The sequence below is a fragment of the Columba livia genome, chromosome 12, assembly GCF_036013475.1.
Source record: "Columba livia isolate bColLiv1 breed racing homer chromosome 12, bColLiv1.pat.W.v2, whole genome shotgun sequence".
In the NCBI taxonomy this organism is placed as follows: Eukaryota; Metazoa; Chordata; class Aves; order Columbiformes; family Columbidae; genus Columba; species Columba livia.
This window is the reverse complement of record NC_088613.1, coordinates 8683132-8703187: the sequence shown is the minus strand read 5'-3', so window position 1 is coordinate 8703187 and position 20056 is coordinate 8683132. Positions and strand designations below refer to the sequence as shown.

General features: G+C 41.1%; 2 protein-coding genes across 6 annotated transcripts in view; one reads left to right on the top strand and one right to left on the bottom strand.

The window, feature by feature from the left end:
• Positions 1-1713: 1713 nt before the first annotated feature.
• On the bottom strand, positions 1714-5050 carry LOC102095190 (nuclear cap-binding protein subunit 2). Its single transcript, XM_065077722.1, has 4 exons — positions 4831-5050; positions 4486-4667; positions 3140-3278; positions 1714-2477 (listed from the first exon to the last, which is right to left on the bottom strand). The coding sequence occupies exons 1-4, from the start codon at positions 4915-4917 to the stop codon at positions 2379-2381; spliced, it is 507 nt and encodes a 168-aa protein (XP_064933794.1). The 5' UTR covers positions 4918-5050; the 3' UTR covers positions 1714-2378.
• Positions 5051-5076: 26 nt separating this feature from the next.
• TEX11 (testis expressed 11) overlaps positions 5077-20056 on the top strand; it is a 30991-nt gene continuing 16011 nt past the window's right edge. For 4 of the 5 annotated variants that reach the window (XR_010475664.1, XR_010475663.1, XM_065077695.1 and 1 more), the window contains exons 1-11: positions 5077-5538; positions 7618-7702; positions 8816-8895; positions 9360-9440; positions 9523-9642; positions 11107-11187; positions 13637-13722; positions 15196-15253; positions 16069-16164; positions 17535-17616; positions 19383-19461. Coding sequence is in view for 3 of the 5 variants with exons in the window: in XM_065077695.1 (XP_064933767.1) it covers positions 5077-5538; positions 7618-7702; positions 8816-8895; positions 9360-9440; positions 9523-9642; positions 11107-11187; positions 13637-13722; positions 15196-15253; positions 16069-16164; positions 17535-17616; positions 19383-19461 (1310 nt within the window). In the remaining 2 variants the exon portion in view is untranslated. The remainder of the gene's footprint in view (positions 5539-7617; positions 7703-8815; positions 8896-9359; positions 9441-9522; positions 9643-11106; positions 11188-13636; positions 13723-15195; positions 15254-16068; positions 16165-17534; positions 17617-19382; positions 19462-20056) is intronic. The other variant, XM_065077696.1, reaches the window with a different exon arrangement.

The following is a 20056-nucleotide window of genomic DNA, read 5'->3' as shown; positions in this document are numbered from 1 at the left end:
CATAATACAAACCAAATTTACAGACAGAATTTAACTTGTTCAATGGAATCACCTGCCATAGCTGAGAGGTTCTTTGGGACAGATCAGAAAGGGTTTTCAACTCCTCTGCTCTCTAGTTTGCATCCTAAGAACAGGTTAGAGAGTGTCGGCGATGCTCTTCTTAAAATGGGAAGAAAGTCTGTCATAAACACAGGGGAGTTCCTGGTTCCCTCTTCTCTGAAATGCAGAGTGGGCCTTTGCTTTGCTTTATACACTCCTCTGATTGTGGAAGAGGTGACAGAATAGAGAAAGTTCTCCTAGAACCTACCGATGTGAGACGTAAGGACTTGTCATATTCAGAGCAGCCGTTCACTTCATGAGCAACTTCCTTCTGACATCAGCCATCAGCTATTGCAAAACTGAAGAGGAGGAAAAGGCAGCACCAAGGTGGAAGCTGAGAGAAAAAAACTTGCACCCCCTTTTAGGGTCTATCTTTGTGTTTGCAAGTGACAGCAGCATTAACACATAACAGGAGATGTTGTCCCCCAGTTTGTGTGATAGAGCAAGTGGTTTTGATGTGCAAACTGCAACAGGTGCAGGACTGGCTGTTGTAGCAGGTAGACCCTGGCTGGACACCAGGTGCCCACCAAGCTGCTCTGTCACTCCCCTCCTCAGCAGCACTGCAGACGGGAAATAAGACGGAGAAGAACTTCACACCCTGCCCCTCAGGGACCAGCCTCCTCAGGGCACGTTTCCGTATCACCTCACCCAAAAGTCGTCTTCTCTTACACCAGATGACACCAGATTCCACAAACTCTGTAGTATGCCCAAAGTGTTAATTAGTAGTATTAAACAGCCCACGTAAGGGTGAGCAAGGACCTTGGGAACCTCCATAATAAAACCACCCACATCAATCCCAAGTAGGAAGGAGACGTATTCCCTCATCCTCTCTGCCAGACAGCTTGCCCAGCACAGGGGCCATGAACGCAAGCACAAAGCACACAGCTACTGCTTGTACTAACGTGTTCCCAAGCTCAGCAAAACACAGATAAGCAGTACAGCCAATAAACCCCATGACCAGCACAGAAGCTTGCTACTTAGTAACTAGTATAGCAGTAGAGTGCTTAATACAACACTGCCCTTGGCTCATGTCCCGCCCTGGGTGCCAAAAGGGACTGTAGTGGGTTGACCTTGGCTGGATGCCAGGTGCCCCCCAAGCTGCTCTTGCCACTCTCCTTCTCAGCAGGATTGGGAGAGAAAATAAGTTGGAAATCATAGGTCAAGATAAAGGCAGTTTAATTCAGCAAAAGCGAGGCCATGTGCAGAAGTAAATGAAACCAAAAGATTTATTATTTCCCATCAGCAGATGTCCAGCCACTCTCCAGGAAGTAGGGCTTCAGTAGGCACAGTGGTTGCTCCAGAAGACAAATCTTGTAGTAACAAATGCCCTCCCCACCCCCCCTCCTTTCTCTTAGCTTTTATTGCTGAGCAGATATCATGTGGTATGGAATATCCCTTTGGTCAGCTGGGGTCAGCTGTCCTGGATCTGCCCCCTCCCAAGATCTTGCCCTCCCCAGCCTACTGATGACAGGCAAATATTGGAGAGAGCCTTGACATGAGATACTGCTCAGCAGAAGCCAAATCCCTGCTGTGTTATCAACACCTTCCAGCTACCAACACACAGCACAGCACTATATGGGCTGCTAGGGGGATAATAACTCCAACTCAGCCAGATCCAATACAACTGTTTATTTAAAAAAATTAAAATAAACTTTTAACAAACCACACCAAACAGTGAGGATCTGAAAAGCCAGGCAGCACTGGGGGCACCATAAGGAGAAATGCTCTGCAGGCCCGGACCAACCCAAGGGTTAAATGTGGAGGTAAGCACCTCCGAGCAGATGACAAGGCCTTGTTCCACTTCTCCCATCCAAAGAGCAATACTGCTTTGTGAGCAGATGAGGTTGTAAATGAGAAACCTGAATCTCTTGTGCATCCTCACAAGATGCCCAGACACCTGGAGGGCTCCGATGGCAGTAAGCTTTTAAGAAGTTCCATTTGAGAGCAACCATGGCTGTGGTTGCAGCTTGGAGGAAGTCACCTGCTTAGCTGCAACATGAAGAGTATGGCATAGCACAAAGTCTGTGTGAAAAGCTGCATTTCTTCTTACCCAGAATCCTGCAGAGCTGTCCATTTTTCCTTCCCTTGTTGCCCTGTATCAGCACAGAACATCCTCTCTAGCCCAGAAGGAAGGGGAATGAATACACGTATATCCACAGTCTAAGGAGGGTCACCTTTTGCTGGAACTTGGATCTCACTCCCTACCCCAATCCTAAATCCGAGAACAGGGCTAGCTCTGGAAGGACAGAGCCCTCTACGAGCTAGGACCCACGAGGAAATTAATAGATCGCAGGCTGATGATTTGCCTTCTGCATCTGAATGATCTTGCCAAAGCCACCTCTTCCCACATCGTAGTCTGTCCGGTACTCATCTCGTACCTGGAGTACAGCAGTAACACAGATATTAGTGCCCTGCACTGCCTAGACTTCAGAATCATCACCCCCTCCTTGCTCAGTTGGTGGGGAACTGAAGTTCAGGTTAGAAACACTTTGACTCCTTTAAAATCTGTTCAAATAAGCCACAAAAAAGGTGGTGAAAATTACAACTGAGTATCTATGTGATGGCTGAGGTCTTTTTAGACACGGGGCAAAGAAGACCCCAAAACATTTCCATTCAGCTTTGCAGTCCAACTTTCTGAATTGTCAGGCATGGCCTCCAGAACGTTTTCTCCCCTCCACCTTGGAAACCTGCAAAGGAACCTCACACCTTCATGCCAGGGCAAACAGCTGCATTATGAGATTGGCCTAGCACCTACACTGGCCCCCCTCCATTCAAATTCTGCGTCACATTAAGAATACTAGCTTAGATTAGGGAAGATTCTGTTTGCATTGCGGAAGCCTGGAGTCCCAGACAGAAATGGCCTTCAGTTCTGTTTCTAGCTTTTAACACCAGGCATCAGCTATCAAAACAACATGGGGGTGGCTGAAGTTCATACCAGCTCTTCACAGTCTACACATTGATCTGCATGGGACAAAAGCAGCAAAGCAGAACACAGTCTTAGGGGGATCAAATTCAAGGTATGAACTGGTATTGCCTTTACCTGTCCTCCAGTCTTTCCTCTTCCGTACTGTCGCCCCTCCTTAAACCCTGCATCCCAGTCAGTTCGAATGATGCGGTCATCTAGCCGTGTGCCGTTGATAAATCGCATTGCATGTTCAGCATCTGCTCTTGTGTAGTACCTGAAGCATACTATAAGGAGAACTAAGTGTGTTATTTTGTTGGGGACAAAGAAAATAAAACAGAGAACTATTGTATCTGAGAAGTAGAGAAACTCTGCCTTCCAGCCCTTTCTATTCTTCCTGCTTTCTCTATAGGATCGAAAACTGCGCTTCTATAAATCCAAGCTAAAAATAGTTTCCACTCAGACAGGATTCTGAACTGCACAGACAAGAAGTCGCTTTGGATCACTTATTTCAGCAGTAGATTAAACAAATATGTTAATAACCTGCTAAGCGCCAGAAATCTATCATGTGCCTTTTTTATGTGAAACTTGACTCAGTTTGAACAAGAGGCACAGGCCTCACAGGAGAGCTTTGCGAAGACAGCTCACAGTACAACTTGTACAAGCATGTACCCTGCGCTTGGAAATACCGCCAATGCTTATTCTGCTGCTTCATTCAGGTGTAAAGTTAAGGTGAGAAAGTGAACATGTGCCTGGCCAGACAAGAGCTAAGACGGACGATTGTAACAGTTCTTATTTTGGCCCTAAGTTCATTAAAGAAATTAACAAATTAAAGGAACTCTCTGCCTTCTCCAGCAAGCACAGCAGCAGTAACACTTTTCGCACACAGCACCACTGTACAGTATGTCTCTCAATCAAGATGGTGGTGGGGAAGCAGCAAGGCTGGAAGGGAAGCACCTGGTAGAAAACACCTGACAAGTCTCAGGAGGAGCAGCTGAGGGAACTGGGGCTGTTCAGCCTGGAGAACAGGAGGCTGAGGGGAGACCTTATTGCTCTCTACAACTGCCTGAAAGGAGGTTGTACCATGGAGGGGGTTGGTCTCCTCTCCCAAGTAGCAAGTGATAAGACAAGAGAAAACGGCCTCAAGTTGCAACAGGGAAGGTTCAGATTGGATATTAGGAAAAAATTTATTAACAGAAAGTGTTGTAAAGCACTGGAACAGGCTGCCCAGGTAAGTGCTGGAGTCACCGTCCCTGGAGGGGTTTAAAAGGCATTTAGACAAAGTTCTTAGGTATGTGGTTTAGTGCCAGAGTTAGGTTACAGCTGGACTCTGTGATCTTGAGGGTCTCTTCCAACCAAAATGATTCTATGACTATCACTCCTTGTCAGGTTTTCCACAGCAGTACAGCTGAGCTTGCTGTGCAGAGGAACTAAAGGTGGCAGCCGCACACGGGCTGGCAGTAACAGGGAACCGGAAAGGATACTCGACAAAGCAGAAGCCACAGGGGGTCTTCTTGATCTTGTCCAGCCCCATGACGATCCTCTTGACATCCCCGCACTTGGAGAAGAGCTCCTGGATCTGCTCCTCGGTGGTGTAGAAGGACAAGTTGCCAACGTACAGCGTAGAGGAAATCTTCAGGGATTTCTCCTGCAGCTGCTTGCTACCCTGAGGGGAGCAGGCAGCGGGATTAGCACTCCTGCCGCCCCGGCGGGCACCTCCCGCTCGCCCGGCCTTGGCTCGGGCCCCGCCCGCGCTGTCAGAAGCCGCTCCACCCCCGCCCTGCCGGGGCCCCACCGCCCCCACCCCCGCGCCGCAGGCCCGGGCGCACCCGGAAGTGCTGGTCGCGGTACTGGCTGATCTCGCAGTAGGAGTCGCTGTTGAGCCCGCTCAGCGTAGTGTGGAGCAGCCCCGACATCTCTCCTGCGCCCGGCCGGGCCCCGCTCCCGGGATCCTTCCAGAACGGCCGCGGCGCTCACCGGACGGCGAGCGGGAGAGACGGTCCGCCGCGCCATCCGACTGGCCCCAGCGCCTGTCACTCTAGGCGGGGAGGCGGGGCGGTACCGCCGGACACCCAATGGGCATGCGTAGCCACCGCCAGAGTTGGGTTCGGTCCGGCCGCGGCGCCGGGCCCGGCATGCTCTGCGGCGCCGCGCATGCGCAGCGGCGCCGTTCCCGCCCCGGGTCACCTCAGAGCGGCGCTGAGGGGCGGCCCCGCCATGGCGGGAGCGCGTCTGGTGGCCGTGGAAGGTGCCGTCTGCTGCGGGGCCAGGGCTGCTTTCCCTGGGAGCCCGGGTTGTGTCTTACGCCCCTCTCGTCCTGTCTTCCAGGGCTGGTACGGGAGCTGCTGAGGGAAGAAGCCCCGTCCCGCATCGCCGCCCTCACTGAGCAGCTCTTCCAGGCGGCGAGCAACATCTCTGAGGAGGGCGGGGGGGCGGCTGAGGTTGAGCCCCGGCCTTCCGGCCCGGGGCACCTCTCCGAGCCGCCTGAAGAAACGGGGGGGTCGTGTGTTTCACCCCCCGCGGCAGCGCTCGCCCAGGTGTGTGGCTGCAGGCTGTGGCTCCCGCAGCTCTGCCAGCCCCTGCCCTCATCCAGCCCCTGCCCTCATCCAGCCCCTGCCCTCATCCCTAATCTGTAATTTTAGTGCTGTTGGGATCTAAGGACAAGTTTGTTACTTTTTCATATTTTAACTGAACAGAGCTAAAGTCCAAAATAAAGTGGAAGATCCTATGTTTAAAAAGTCAAAGCAAAATATTGACCCAAAAAGTGAACATCATAATGGGAAAAGTTACTGGTGACTTAATGATGTTAAGATTTTTATTATGGCAGTTTTATGGTAGTATTTAATTGTAATTTTAAGTAGAAATGCAAGTGTAGAGCACTGATGCGTTGAGAGTTTGGTACTGGGTAGAGGAGAGGTCCTTTTTGTCCTGTGCAGGGATTCTGACAGTGACAGCAGATGCTTGAGGAGGAAGAAACAAGTGAGTGTTTTAACTGCCTGGTAAACCCAGCACACAGTATTGGAGTTAGAAGTACCTATTTTCATACATTATAAAAGTGGGTTAGTTTGTTGTTAGTAATGTTTTTTTTTTTCCTTCCGTGTATTTCTTCTAGAGAAGTTCTTACAAAGTAGTGAACATCTACTTTAAAAGACCTTTTTCAAAAAGAAGTCTGATGAGTAATACATGAATCAGGAATAAAAACAAGACCAACTGAGATATCGTTCAACCTTTTAATCTGAAATTATATTTTGAAGAGATATAGCAATTGTCATCTAAAGAAGGCTGATTTTGAAAGTCCTAAATTTGTGACAAAGACCAAGATGGGTTAGCAGGTGGCACACCAGAAAGCATGCTTAGTGCCGTCTGTAAAGAAATATGGGAGCACAGAACTGGCATCTTTCTTCTTTAATCAGTTGAGCTAAATTATTTTTAAAGAAAGGAGATATTAATTTATAATCGGATCTTTTCAATAAAAGGGGCCTTAAAATGTCTCCTAGTTAGGCAAGAGTGCATTTTTAGGCTATGGAAACAAGGATGTGAAGTGATGGTAAGTGCCACCCTTCAAGGAGCTGCTTGTCTTTATGAAGGCCTTTTTAACGAGAGTATACAGTCAGTAGCCTTTGTCCTTTTTTTTCCTGCTAATATCAGAAGTTTCTCAATGTTTAAAGTAATTAAACTACTTAGTTTTCATTTTGATAGGAAAAATACATGAAACCTTATTGTAAATGTGTTAAAACCTCATACAATTCTTGTATTTTTTTTCTAATCCCTTCAAATTCTGTGACATTTGTTTAATATGTACATAAGATATTCTGAAATCTGCCAGTGAATCAGTTGTGTTTTGGACATGGTGATTTACTATTGCAGAAATTTGGTATCTATGAATGTTTGTGAGAAAACTTCACCCTGGACAGACAGAGTGGGGTCATGTTTTGTTAAGAATGGAAAAGGATTTGATAGAAACATAGGCTAGGACATTTCAGTAATATGACAGATTAGTGGGATTTGGTTAGGAACATACGGGAATGTTTCTGAAGTTCATCACTTTACTTACAAAATTGGCTGTTACACATAATTTCAAATTGGAGCTGAAGGCACTGGTGGATGATGTGACACATATGTGCTATTGGTCACAGGATTAATTAGTTCTTTTTAGCTTCAGGTCTTGTCAGCCTGGGATTTACACAGTCGTGTTCTTTCTTACCTTGCTTCAGCTTAGAAGTGCTCTCATGTTTTTAGAAGATGTAAAATAGTCTTTTATAACACTGAATATATCTTATGAAATATACATATGAAAAGAGTATGTGCTTCCTGCCAGCTGCTTATAATTCTGAAATCATGGATCTGTAGAAAAGAATGATCCCTACTTTTAGCTGAAGAAATGCTACGTGGTGCATTCAGCATGCTGTTTTCAGGTCACAATCCCTGATCTCCCTGTGGGATCATGGAACTGTTTCATGGAAAACTTATACCTTTGACTGCAATGTAAAAGGAAGTTGCACAAACATGTGGACAGGTCATTACTGTGATACACATAAAAGATGATTTCCAGTAGTGAATTTCAATATTACCCAAATCCAAGACAAAATTAAATTTAATGGAATTCTCCTGCTCAGGTTGAAGAGAGTGCAATAAACCTGTGGAACTGGACTGTGACCAAGCACACGGGTTCTGTTGTCAATGATGAGCAAAGAGCTAAATGTACGTATGTGTTCTATATACATGGTGCTGTAGATTTGTTTGGATCTTTGCAGATAGGGTGTAGGCAGATGAAAATATACAGCTGGGCTTGTATAAACAGTTCTGGAAGGAACATCCTAGTGTAATAGTGATCTTGTGACACAGAATCTGTGTAGGCATTCTTATCCCTCCCCCTTTCTGTGCCAGAGCGTCAGTAAAGCAGTGATGTGACCAAAGGAAACTGATTTGTCTTCTAATGCTATGGTTTTAATCTAAAAACGTACGTAAATAAAAGAAATGTGCATTTTAGACTGTCGGTCAATTTATATCAGTGGGGTTGTTTCTTTAATGAAACTATCTCATCAATGTTTACATACAGAAAACCTCTGGATCCCTTTTTAACTTGCCTGCCTTAGCCAGGTGGGTTTGCTTGGAGCCAGGAGCTGGTCTCAGGGAAAGCAAAATGAGCTTTTGGTCTTTTCCCTCAACCTGTTCTTCATGTGGTTCTGCAGGATTGCAGTATCTGGCCTACATCTTTGTCTTGAGGGATTATTGTCAAAATTATGTATAATCTGCATCATATAAATTATATTGGTTAAAGGGAAAAGGGTAAGTGTACACAAAATAAGTAGTAATTGTAGAGTGTAATGTTCTCAGATCTTGTATCACAGCTGAAGGGCCAGGGAGAGGCTATTTTAAATACTTTAAGTGGTGTCTTTTCCACCCCTTGTATATAAGGAAGGCCTGAAAATATTTTTGCTTTTTACTTTGAAAATGTAAAGAGTATTAAACTTCATTTCCGTATTGTGCTGAAGGCTATTTTGAGACACTCAAGGCATGTTAACTGTTAGCACCTGCAAGGTAATTAAGTCTTTGAATACTATGCATTTAATTTAAATTCTCTCTAAACTGTTTAATAGGTATTTTGATGATATTTTTTTTTTTTCTAATGCTTAAAAAGCCATTTTAAACAGTTTGGCTAAAATTCAGACTGCTTTGACTCCTGAAGCTTCCGAATTTTTCTCTCTTAAAATTTAAAATGACAAGCAGTCTTTCAGATATGGCAGGGCCTGACTTTGGAAAAGAAAAAAAAAGGAGGGGGAACTTAGGAACGTCTGTGCTGTTTTCTTGCAGTACGGTTTGTGGCTTGCAGACTGGTGTGCCTCTGTGAAGGCAGTGATCCTCCGGAGGGAACTATTCGAAGACAGATTTTGGTAAGGCCAGCGGTGGGTGAGCTATCAAGTACAGTTGATCGCCAAGGGAAGCCTTCAAAACCCTATCATGGTTGCTTTGGAAAGGCAGCAAAATACCCCTATAGTTCTGGTGATTATGCACGTTGAAGGGGAGCCTGTATTGTCATGGGGATCCCTTGCTGAGGCAGCACAGTTAGAAATTTCTGGACAGTGCAGTTAGCATCACATCTTTGTCATATGGTCGAATGTTACATGAGCAGCATATTTATTTATTTCAGTATCTTATAATATTGTCTAGTAGGACACCGTATTTCTTATGCTTGATCTGAGTGTTAAGGACTTCAATCAGACGTGAGAGGCTCTTGACAGAAATTGAAGAGCTGAAACACCCCTTCCTATGTTAGATATGTGCATCAAGATGAGATCTAACATTACCTTTCTTGAAAGTGACTATATTTTCACAAAGCACTTATATGCTCCTTCAGATGTCTATGAAAACTGGGAAAGGATGGATCGATATTGGAAAAGCTGATATCGCCGATGGATTTCTAGAGACTGCCATGAGCGTAGGTTCTTTTCCAGTTCTAATTTCTTCTAAACACACCTGTTTGTAAGTTCCATGAGTGATGCCTATGCTTTGTTTTCCAGAGTATAGAAAAACTGTATGCAAAGTTACTTAAGGGGAGCGATGGTGAAGCAGATGTTAATGTGCACAAAGCCGATGTGGAGAAGAACCTCTTCAAAGTTCTCTCTTATCAGGCTGAATCAGTATGTGTTCTTTCTAGTTCTCCTTATAAGTCAGTAGGGGTACAGAGGGAAACTCTGACACAGTTATTACATGTATGAATGCTTGGCATTGAAGACTTGCTGAGGGCTGCATTTCCTTCACTTAGATGTAAGATAGCAGATCTCGTGTTTGCATTCAGTGTTGCCATCATTTAATGATTTTTAATTTGCCTAATTTATTGCAGTTGTTTCTGCTGTGGTGTTTATATCTTCTAGTTCAGATTCGTTGCTCTGTGATTTGGCTAGTGTGGATGTTTATAAAACAAACAGCTGCCTTTCTGAATCATAAATGTGTCAGTTCCAAAGGTGTCCTGTGCTTGACTGGAGAAGGGGGATAGGACTGGTGTAGAACCTGGGTCCTCCAAACTGCATTTGTTAACATGTACACAAGCAAGACTAGTCACTTTGGAACGCTCATCATACTGTACTAGGCTGATTGAAAGTATGCGAAGGTATTAGTAGTATTCACCACGGCTGCAGATAGCCAAGGTTCATATCTAACAAACAGATATTATAAGCCAAAGGTGCAAAGTCTTCTGTAGCTCACAGCTTTCATAACTGCAAACTCATGAACATCATCAAAGACAGAGATCTTTCTATATATGAATACCCTCTTCCATGACCTTATATGTGCTGCTTTCCACATATAAAGGCTTTAAACAGTGAGAGAATCAGTATAAAATTACAAGGTCTGGAAACAGTGAGTTCTATGACATTTGATATTTTCGTTGAAGTCTCAACCTCTGGCATCATACAATGAGGTAAGAATCATGGTGATAATTATGGAAAAAAAAGCCTAGTGCAGTATGAGAGAAGTCTGAAAAAGTGCTAAAGGTTTTCTAGGGGATCAACAACACAAATTGCAATAATTCGGAGTAGGTGATTTAGAAATGTGAAGTTTGGTGAGGCATTGGTGCGCCTGACTGAAGTTTCTGAGTACTTTATCAATGCTATAGAGTATTACTGGCATATGAGTGTAAATAAGAGAAAATATAGTTACCTCCGTTTGTTGATAACAGCACTGACCTCAGTATCTACAAGGGAAGTACTATCTTCAACATTCTCAAGAGCTTCCCTAAAAAGGCCAAAGCAGTGGCCAAAATTTTTAATTTGATCGTGAAGACAAAAGAAGACTTTACATTGTTGGAGAGGTGGTTTAAGATTTGCTGAACTGCTGTGTCATCTTAACACATGAATGAACTTCTCCCATGTATCTGGCCTTTTCATGCTGCCTGAGCACTGCAGTGTTTTTCTGGAAGTCTTTATCATCTGGCAACATATAGAAATATACAGAATTATTGTAGCACTGTAAGGACAGATATCTAATCCCCAACCTAGCTTTACTGAATGTGAAAAACCCAAGTCCTGTTTTAGAGAATCAGTCTTTTAATGAATTTTAAAGACAAGTTGTTCACAGTTTGTTGGCATGCTCTACTGCTTTCTTAGGCAGTTGCTCAGGGGGATTTTCAGAAAGCAGTGACGTGTGTGCAGCGCTGCAAAGATATGTTGATGAAATTGCCAAAAGAGGTAAGTGAAATCATCCTTTCTTTATCATTCCAAACTTTGAAAATCTGCTTTCCTCTCTATGTGTTAAAGTACTCTGAGCTGTGTATCTCTTCTATAATTGGTTGCTTCTTTGAGATTTTCTTACTAAAAATTTTGCATGAAAACAGCAGGGTTTTGTCTTCAAAGTTCATTTTATTCTTGTTTCTCAAAGTTTATCATTGAAAATAGAACAATAAACTAACGAATGAGAGAAGACAGATCAGCAAGCAAGGCAAAAAGCTTTATAAACTGAATGAGTGACCTACTCTTCTACAGAACCAGCTGCATTTTACGTCTTGATCTTGTGTATTACTTATTCACTTGTACCCACGTGAATTTTTGTCTATAAACAGATGGGACAAGAGAAAAGCTGAGCTCCTAAGTTTTTGGTATGCAAGTCTATCACTATCCTCAGTACTAATCTTTGTCTTCATAAAGCTGCAGAGCTATGAATGGAGGCTTCCCATTGCATTAAACTGTGTTTTTATACTTCTTTTGTCACAGGACAATGTCCAGAGAAAACAAACTCTAGCATAGGCAGACTAACTCTTTGTTTGCAAAGATAAAAATCTAATATGTTTACATCAGAATAAACTTTCCCACTTTTATTTTCATTTGCTTACTTTAATGTTTTCCCAATATTTAGGAATTATTTTGTTGCTGTCTCTGTGGTACAGGTAATAAAATTAAAAGGGGTAGTTGTGAATTCTGAAAGGGAAATATGGGAAATATGTTTGGAGTTTAATTTGGTTGCATTTATTTTTTGTGATCTGCGGGTGGTGTTCAGTGCATCTGAGAGACTAAGTTGCAGGGGTCTAGCTCTTATTCGAAACATAAAAGCAGAGCTGTTCACTGTGAATTGTTGAAAATGCTCACTGGGATCCTTGCATTACTATTCCTCATTTAGTTTTAATTTCATGCTTTCTGCTTAAACTCCTTCATTAAATAATATCAAACTTCTCGTGATGAATGCTCTTCACAAACCAGGAGCACCAATGCAGACAAGGAAAAGGTTTCTGATTATGAGAGAGACAATTTACTTCTCGTGGTGGTGTTTAAACAATGAGGAAAAAGGAAAGAGTTAGTGATTGCTGAGTGACTTCAAAACTTTTGTACCACTAGGTAGCTGTCAGTCCTTAACTCGTCCAGGCTCCTGTTGTACCAGAGAGCACTTGCAGAACATCACAAGGGGGTGGTTGCGTTATGGTAACGTGTGGTACCACAGATCAGCTGAGGATTTGCGGCTTGTGGATCATCAGTGGTCTATGAACCGTAACTGGGAACTCTTGCCCTGCAGAGTGAAATGCCGGAATTGTTCCAGACATTTGTTGTTCAGAGAGGTGCCAGGTTTATAAGAATATTTAGTGTTATGCTTGAACGCAGTAATTCATTGAAACAGTATTTTAATTATCCTTTGAAATACTTCTTTTCAAAGCATGCAAGTAAATGACTGGGGTATGCCACAGTATGCCCACAGCATTATGCTAAACACTTTGCGTGAAACCTTCAGTACAGTAACCTTTCTCTTTTGGAAAGCAAAAGTTCATAAATACAGTTATGAAAAGTAAGGGTTTCATATCTGAGGGTGATATTTTGTTGTTGTTGTTCATGCATACTGAATCTGTGCTTTTGTCTCTGGATTACAATGAGAAAAACAATAAATTTGAAGCAAGATGCTGTGCTACCTCACTACTTCTTGCCCGAGGGTTTGAAATCTGTAGTCACTTGAAAGAAGCATCATTTATACTTGGAAAAGAAAGTTACTGCAGACCCAAAATGGATGTAAATATTGGTAGCCTGTTAGCATATAAAATGGCTTTTCATTCTCTTCTTTGGATGACATATGACAGCTGCAAATAATTTCAAAGGAAAGACAAGTTGTTATGAACAGACATTGCCAGGGCTGCCTGATAGAGCAGAACGCAGTAGTGCTCTGAATAACCAAGCATTCAAAACCAGTTTTCTCTTAAGACTTGTAATGTGGATGATCTTTTTTTAACCCCAAAGAGATGTGCTGGGAAGAAAACTACCATGGAAGAGGTAGAGACCTGTTCACTTAACTATGTAAAACATCTTTGTAGTTTTAAAAAAGGAAGTTGTAATATTCCAGTTTTTCCTCTCAAGTTTTAATTTTTATTGATTGTTTTACACATTTCTAATGCTTTCACTGAGATTTCTGAGGAACTATGCTACCTCATGTATTTCAAAGATCACACTGTTTTGCGTGTCCTGGACTGGTTAATGATGTTTCACTTTCCCACACAATTACAATTCCATTTTAGTCATGTTCAATATCTCCTTGTATAAGATCAGAAGTGATAACAGTGGATGTATCAAGTAAAATGCATTTTAAAGAACCAGAGACTGGAGTGCCAAAGGTCTAATGATGTTTTTACATGTACGTTATAGAAACAGGAGTCTTTTATTGCAGACCTGTTACCTGTCAATCCTATGTTACAATTTTGGAGTGGAAACCTATGAATGGAAGAAGTATGAACAGAGTTCTTTCTGGCTCAGGTAACGTGCGAAGGCAAACAAAATAAAATCCCGCTTTTGAGATGTAAAAATACGTTTGAAGGAGAGGGGGGGAGCAAGATAAAGTAGAGGTTTAATTAAAGTGTGAGAATACAAGTTTGTAGCTGAACTGAATTAGCTGAGCAGATACCTAGTGACTGTCTTACTCTGTTGCCTGCCATTTATATCTGCTTTCCACATCGGTTTTCATGCCATTGGAATGAAAGTCTTTCCATAGTTCTCGACAATTCTCTCCCGAACATTTCTTCCAAAAAGATGATTCTTGTGAAGAGGCTCTTTCCAGTTTTAGTGTCACTCATAAGTGATAGTGAAGGGATTTCAAAACTTCAGAAAAGACTAGACAAATTCTTCTGACTGGTTTTAAGTGGATGTGTTTTAAACAGTATTTGGATTTCTCATAAAGGAGTCTCTTCGTTGAGAGCAAGTCATTGACCAATGGAAGACAGAAGCATCAAGGTGAAAAAGAAATAGAGGTGGTTTGGGTAGGATCCAAATAAGTAATGTACTACCAAGGAAGAAAAAATGTTGGTTATCGGGAGGAGTATCCTCATGCCAAGCTCACAGCCTCAGTTCATAAAATTTGTTTTTATTTCTTCTCGTTCTTTTCTTTTAACTAGTCAGAAGAAAACAAATGGCAACATATGAAATTAAAAACAGTTTTGGTCACATATGTTGCCAAAGAGGATTTGTAGAAATGCTTAGAATTAATTACAGCTGGTGCTTTGGAGATTATTTTATGTTTTATATTTTATTCTTGTGGAAAATTAAATATTGAGTCTTCATGAAAAATTATGAAGAGGAAATAAGCCTTTGCAAAAGGCAAATAATTATCCAGCGAAAGAGATGCACCTCCACCTAGTGGTGTAAGACTTTCCTGTACTTAGAATGTATTAGATTAGAAAACAAATGCCCAGTTATTGTTTTTCTTTCTAACAGTTCTTCATTCACAGCATTTGTGATCAAATCCGGTTTAGTGGAATTACCACTGTGCTTTCTACTGGGTGGTCCTTTGTGCTGTCATTTAACTTTTTGAAAAAGAATGAGAAATCATGACTCGCAGGTTTCCTTTCTGTCTCTGCTATTGATTTGCTGTGATCTTGAGACTAGATCATGTATAACTGCTGTGTATGACCATATAATATGTCAGGTGAGAGTGAGAACACTTGCTTCTTCAAAACACTTGTGGTTAAAACTGATAAAGCTTACTGAAATGTTTGAATAGGAGATGGTATAGAAGGTTGTGCAGCAGGCTGAAGACAGTGATTGAGTACAATTTTTAATGTGGGCATTTAGAAAGAAGGCAAAATTTTCTCTAGTCAGTGAGTACTGAGATTAGTTTGTGTGATTTAACTGGTTAAGAAATGGAAAAGGGTAGGAGTGTTGCACATGTCAGAAGACTGTCTGAATTTATCTCTGTGATCCCATTAAATTCTAACTTGCACTTATCATTGATAGCCAGAGTTATGACATTGGGAAGATGGACATGAAATATTCTGTTGGCAAAGAAATGCAGGTAAGAAATAGAGACATTGCTGTTTATAAATAGGAGGATTTTGTTAACTTGACTCCACTGTATCATCTGCCTCTGCTGTGCCAAACCTGACCAGTCTTTGGCCTCCACTTCAGTGCTGTCTGCTATGAAGTCTGGCAAAGTTGCTATGAGCATCAGTCTGAGAGTTCAGTCACTGATGGGTGCCCTTAAACCACTATTAGTACTACTATTTCAAAAAATTAAATTGTAGAATGTAAGGCTGAAGTGGACCCTGAAAGGCCAGCTTTTCTTCCATTCCCCCTCTTCTTTCAAGGCATCATCCTTCACATCTGTGTAATTTCTGGTAAGTGTTCCTCTGTCCTCTACCCCCAGTGAATATGGAGAAGATTTTAATCTCTTTCTCCTTATATAATTATCTATGTATTTGAAGGCCGTTATGTAAGTCTTTGTGTTGTGTGTTTTGTTTTGTTGTTGTGGTGTTTTGTTGTTTTTTTTTTTTCTCCTCTCTCAGTGAAGTTTATACTTTGGCTTCCTTCAGTGTCTGCTTTCATTCTGTTTTTTTCCAGATCCCCGATTTTCCTTGCTACCCTTCTGTTCTCCTCTGAACTCTAGTTGATTCATGTCCTGTGTGAGTTGCAGTGCTGAAGACTCGATATGCTTCAGAACTGAGCAATAAGTTATACTGATAGCAGGCAGGCATTCTTTTGACCCAAAGAACTTTTATTGTTCATGACCTTAAATTTTAAGTCTTTTGTATTCATGTGTATGTTCATGTGTGGCTATTTTTTCCTGCTCTTCAGATGGCATTTAAACTTCCAGTTTGTTTTTCTTTCCAGGCTAAAGTGCTGCGACTGTTGGCTACAGCCTATTTTGAGTGGGATTGCAATCTGTATCTTGACAAGGCATTGAAAGCTATAAGCTTGGCAAATCAGGTAGTAGTGTGTTACTGTATTTATGGTGTGCAGTAGTCAAAACTCAAGCATTTATTAGCATAATAATATGCACCACATTAATCATTTCTATGTTATCCTTGACATCACGTGGAGGTGTGTTTGCTTTGCTTTGGTTTTTCATACTCAGAAGTATGCTTTGGTGTTGACAGCTTTTTTATAGAGAGATACTTTTTTGCATGTAGATGTAGAGCTGTCTTGCTGCCTCATATCTATTAATAGTCAGGTCCTTTGATAATGATATGACTAAAATTTCTCTGGCACATATTAATGAAAACTGTACAAACAGAATAAACTACAGTGTGGTCTACCTGAGATTTATAGCAGCTGGCTTTTTATGCACCAGACCTTTTGTCTTGCTTTGGATTATAATCAATATGTCCATGCTACGTTTTGGGTCCCCATCTCATTATCTGTACAAATATTTGAGCAAGTGCCAAACAGAGTTCAGTTTTGAAAGCTGTGTAGCCATCCTGCATTAGTCTTATTTTAAACAATTAAATTAGCTGTTGCACTTTACTAAAATGACTGTATTTCTTCTGGAACCTGAAAAATGAGCTAGATTTCCATTATCAGTTTCATATGAAGCAAGTTTTAAGTATAAATCCTGTTTTAAATAAATAAAAGCTCAAATTCAGTTTTCTACATGCTGTTAAAGTTTTCAGACAGATTATGATGCACATGCTCGCGAGATCAAGATAAAAGGCATTGCGATTTAATAATTCAAATAGTATGCTACTATCGTATCTAAGGCCTTTGCAGTTTTTATTGTATTTAGTTTCACAGAACTTTTTGAGGTGCAATTGACAATGAATGTTTTAGTATTGTGTGAGGGTATAGAAAACTAGACATTTTTTATTTTAGACTCTGAAATGTGCAGTGTTTTAGTGAGAGCTGTCTTAATTATTTCCATTTGCTCCCATTGTTGTTCTAAGTTTTGTTTTATTATAAGCTACTTTAAATTCTACTCATATTAATTCTGGAGTAATCCAACCAATTCACACACAGAAAAGCAGGAAACATTTCTATCGTTCAGTATTGTTCAGCTTCTATTTAAAAGTATTGGAAATGGGCCACAGCAAAATGAGAAACATGTATCTCTTGCTTGCTTTGTCCTCCGGGTCTTTTGACAGTATAAGAATAAATAATAAAGATGCACATCTCATTTAAGAAGAAAATATAATATTGCCAGTTACTTACCTCTTGCTTCAGTCATTAAAATGGAACTGAAGAATATAGTGGAGTGTGTGTAACTTCCTGATATTTGTCTGTGTTATGAATGTGCTGGGCTCTCATGGGATCTGTATTCTACAAACAGCTGTCCAAGTAATGTGTTGTTTTTCATTGTGCAGGAGAAAATACATCCAGCAGGGTTTTTTTTGAAAGTTAAAATTCTCCTTAAAAGTGGCGCATCAGATGAAGATATCAACTCAGGTATCACAGATCTATATAGGTTTCACAGTAAGGTCATAGTACTCCGTGTGTAAGAAGTCCTGAGTTGTAGATAGAAAAGAAAGAAAAATCCCTTTCTTGTGTGTTTTAGAGGAATCTTCATTAGCTAAATATCATTCTGGTTTTGCAGTGTGAGACATAGTAGTCAGTGCTCACAGAGGAGTTATCCAGGTGCTAATGTAAGTTTGAACTAATTTTTGTTGCAAATTTAAATAGACTTGATGGAAATAGGAAGACTGAAGCCTGTTAGAATAAAGACAGTGAAAATACAGCAATGTAGAGGTGTGGTTTATTTTAGACATATGCCTAAGGTTACTAAAAAAGGGTGAAGGTGAATTGTTTCTTACGCAGTCAGCACAGAAGAAAGGCTTGTGAAACACTGCTGTTTGCAGATTTTTTGACCAAGAGACATAAAGTGCTGATCAGTGTGTTGTTATAAACGTGTGTTACCAGAATTTATTTAGCCTATCTAGATCATATACACTCTTTTCTCCTTATTCCTCAAACTTGTGATTTGAAGATAACTGATTTTTCCATTGGCATGAGAAGAGAAGAAAGTTTTTGGGGAGACGTTAATATAAAAAGGGTAATGTATCAGGAGAAACTTATTTCCATAAAAAATGAAATCTTAAGGAAGAGAGGCTTTGTACTCTTTGTGGCTGCAAAGCATCAGATGCCTAATGAATGCTCTAGGAAACAAATGTAGCATGAGATGAGGAATTTCTTGCAGAGAGCTGAATGGTTTGAATGCTGCCAGACAAGCAGGAATGGAAACTCCACTTCAAATTGCTCCTGGGGAATTTCAGCCAGCGTTCAAGTGGACAGCTATTCTAAACCTACCATTACAGTATTTGGCTTCTGTTCTGCAGTTGGGACTGAGACGCCATAGTGTTGCCCATCAAAACACACTCTGCTTATATTTAGTGGCACTAAGACTCCGGTCAGTTTTTCAAGCAGGTTTATAAATGAGTGGATATCTGTCTTTTCTTTCATGGCTGTCAGAAGTGTTCTATCCACGCACTGCAATTTCTCTTTCTTTAGAGTGAAGGCTCCTGCTAAATTTTTGGGATGTGGCTAAAATCTTGAATTGTGCACTTGTACACAGGTACCTTAGAAGCGCTTCCTTTAACAACTGTCACATCCCTATGTTGTTCCTTATCTCATTCAGGCTACAAATGTATAAATCTTGGTAATAACCATCCAGGACAGTCTGACAATTTTTAAACATTATCCAAGTGGTCTAAAAGGGATACCTGCTTATCAGCACCAGTCAATTTAACAGCTGATGCTGCAGACATTAGGCTTAAGTAGTTCCCATTGCAGTGTGATACCACCACACAGCCTGAGCACTGGCCTCAGGCTTAAGTGGTTCCTGCTGGGTAAAGATGAGACAATTTGATGGAAAGCAGCTTGAGGCAAAAGTTTGTGCTGATAATGCCTGTGCTGCTCCTGTTTAAACAGACAGAGGGTGAGAATTCCAGGGCTACCAGTCTGTTGCCTTTCCACAGTACTACATTAATAGTACAGCAAAAGGAAAGTCAAAGTACAGCAGGCATGTTTTATTCTTCCTTTGGTTTTAGAACAGTTATTTTGCACTTTTTTTTTTCCTTTGGTTTGTGTGTGGTGGGTTTTTTTTTTCCTTTTTATTTTGTTTTTTTTTCAAAGCAGCTGTAAGAGGTAAATGGTAAATTGAGCAGTTAAGTGTCTAAACTGATTGAATAATCTCAACTGCTTTGTGTTCTGTCTAGCTGTTGCAGAATTCCTGCACAATGACATGTCTTTAGACTTTTGTGTGAATATTGCCAAGCTGCTCCTGGAACATGGAAGGTATAAAAGCATCACTGAGTGGGGTGAACACAATATTTGGGCTTTGTACATGTTCCTTTATAAGCAAAGAACACCTATTATACAATGGTGCTTTGTTTTAAAAACTCACAGAAGTAGGTAAACAGAGGGAGCCTGTATTTCTATAATAATGTCATACAGATTATGGCAGCAGCAGAACAGGGTGTGAAATTATCTTGAGGGGGAATTTGGAATGCTGTAGCCTTTCTTTGGAATTATAAGATTCTCCCTATGTAGTTTTATGGAATAATATATCTGGAATTATATATATATATATATATATATATGAGTTTGTGATTCTCTGATTGAAATGCTTCTTCCATATTAACTAACCAACCCTCAGTATGAAAGTTTGGAGTCCTTAATTCTTATTCATTCTTAATTAATTCTTGTGAAAAACAGTATGAGGATGAACAAGTTACTGCAAAACAAATTGAAGCATGAAATTTCACGCTGTTGAATGCTCCATCATGATTACCTATGTATATGCTTCTATCTTGCAGTAAATTTTTACTCTTTCATTGCAAGGAGCAAACTCTCTTGTGAATACTGTAGAACAAGCATGTGCTAATAGGAA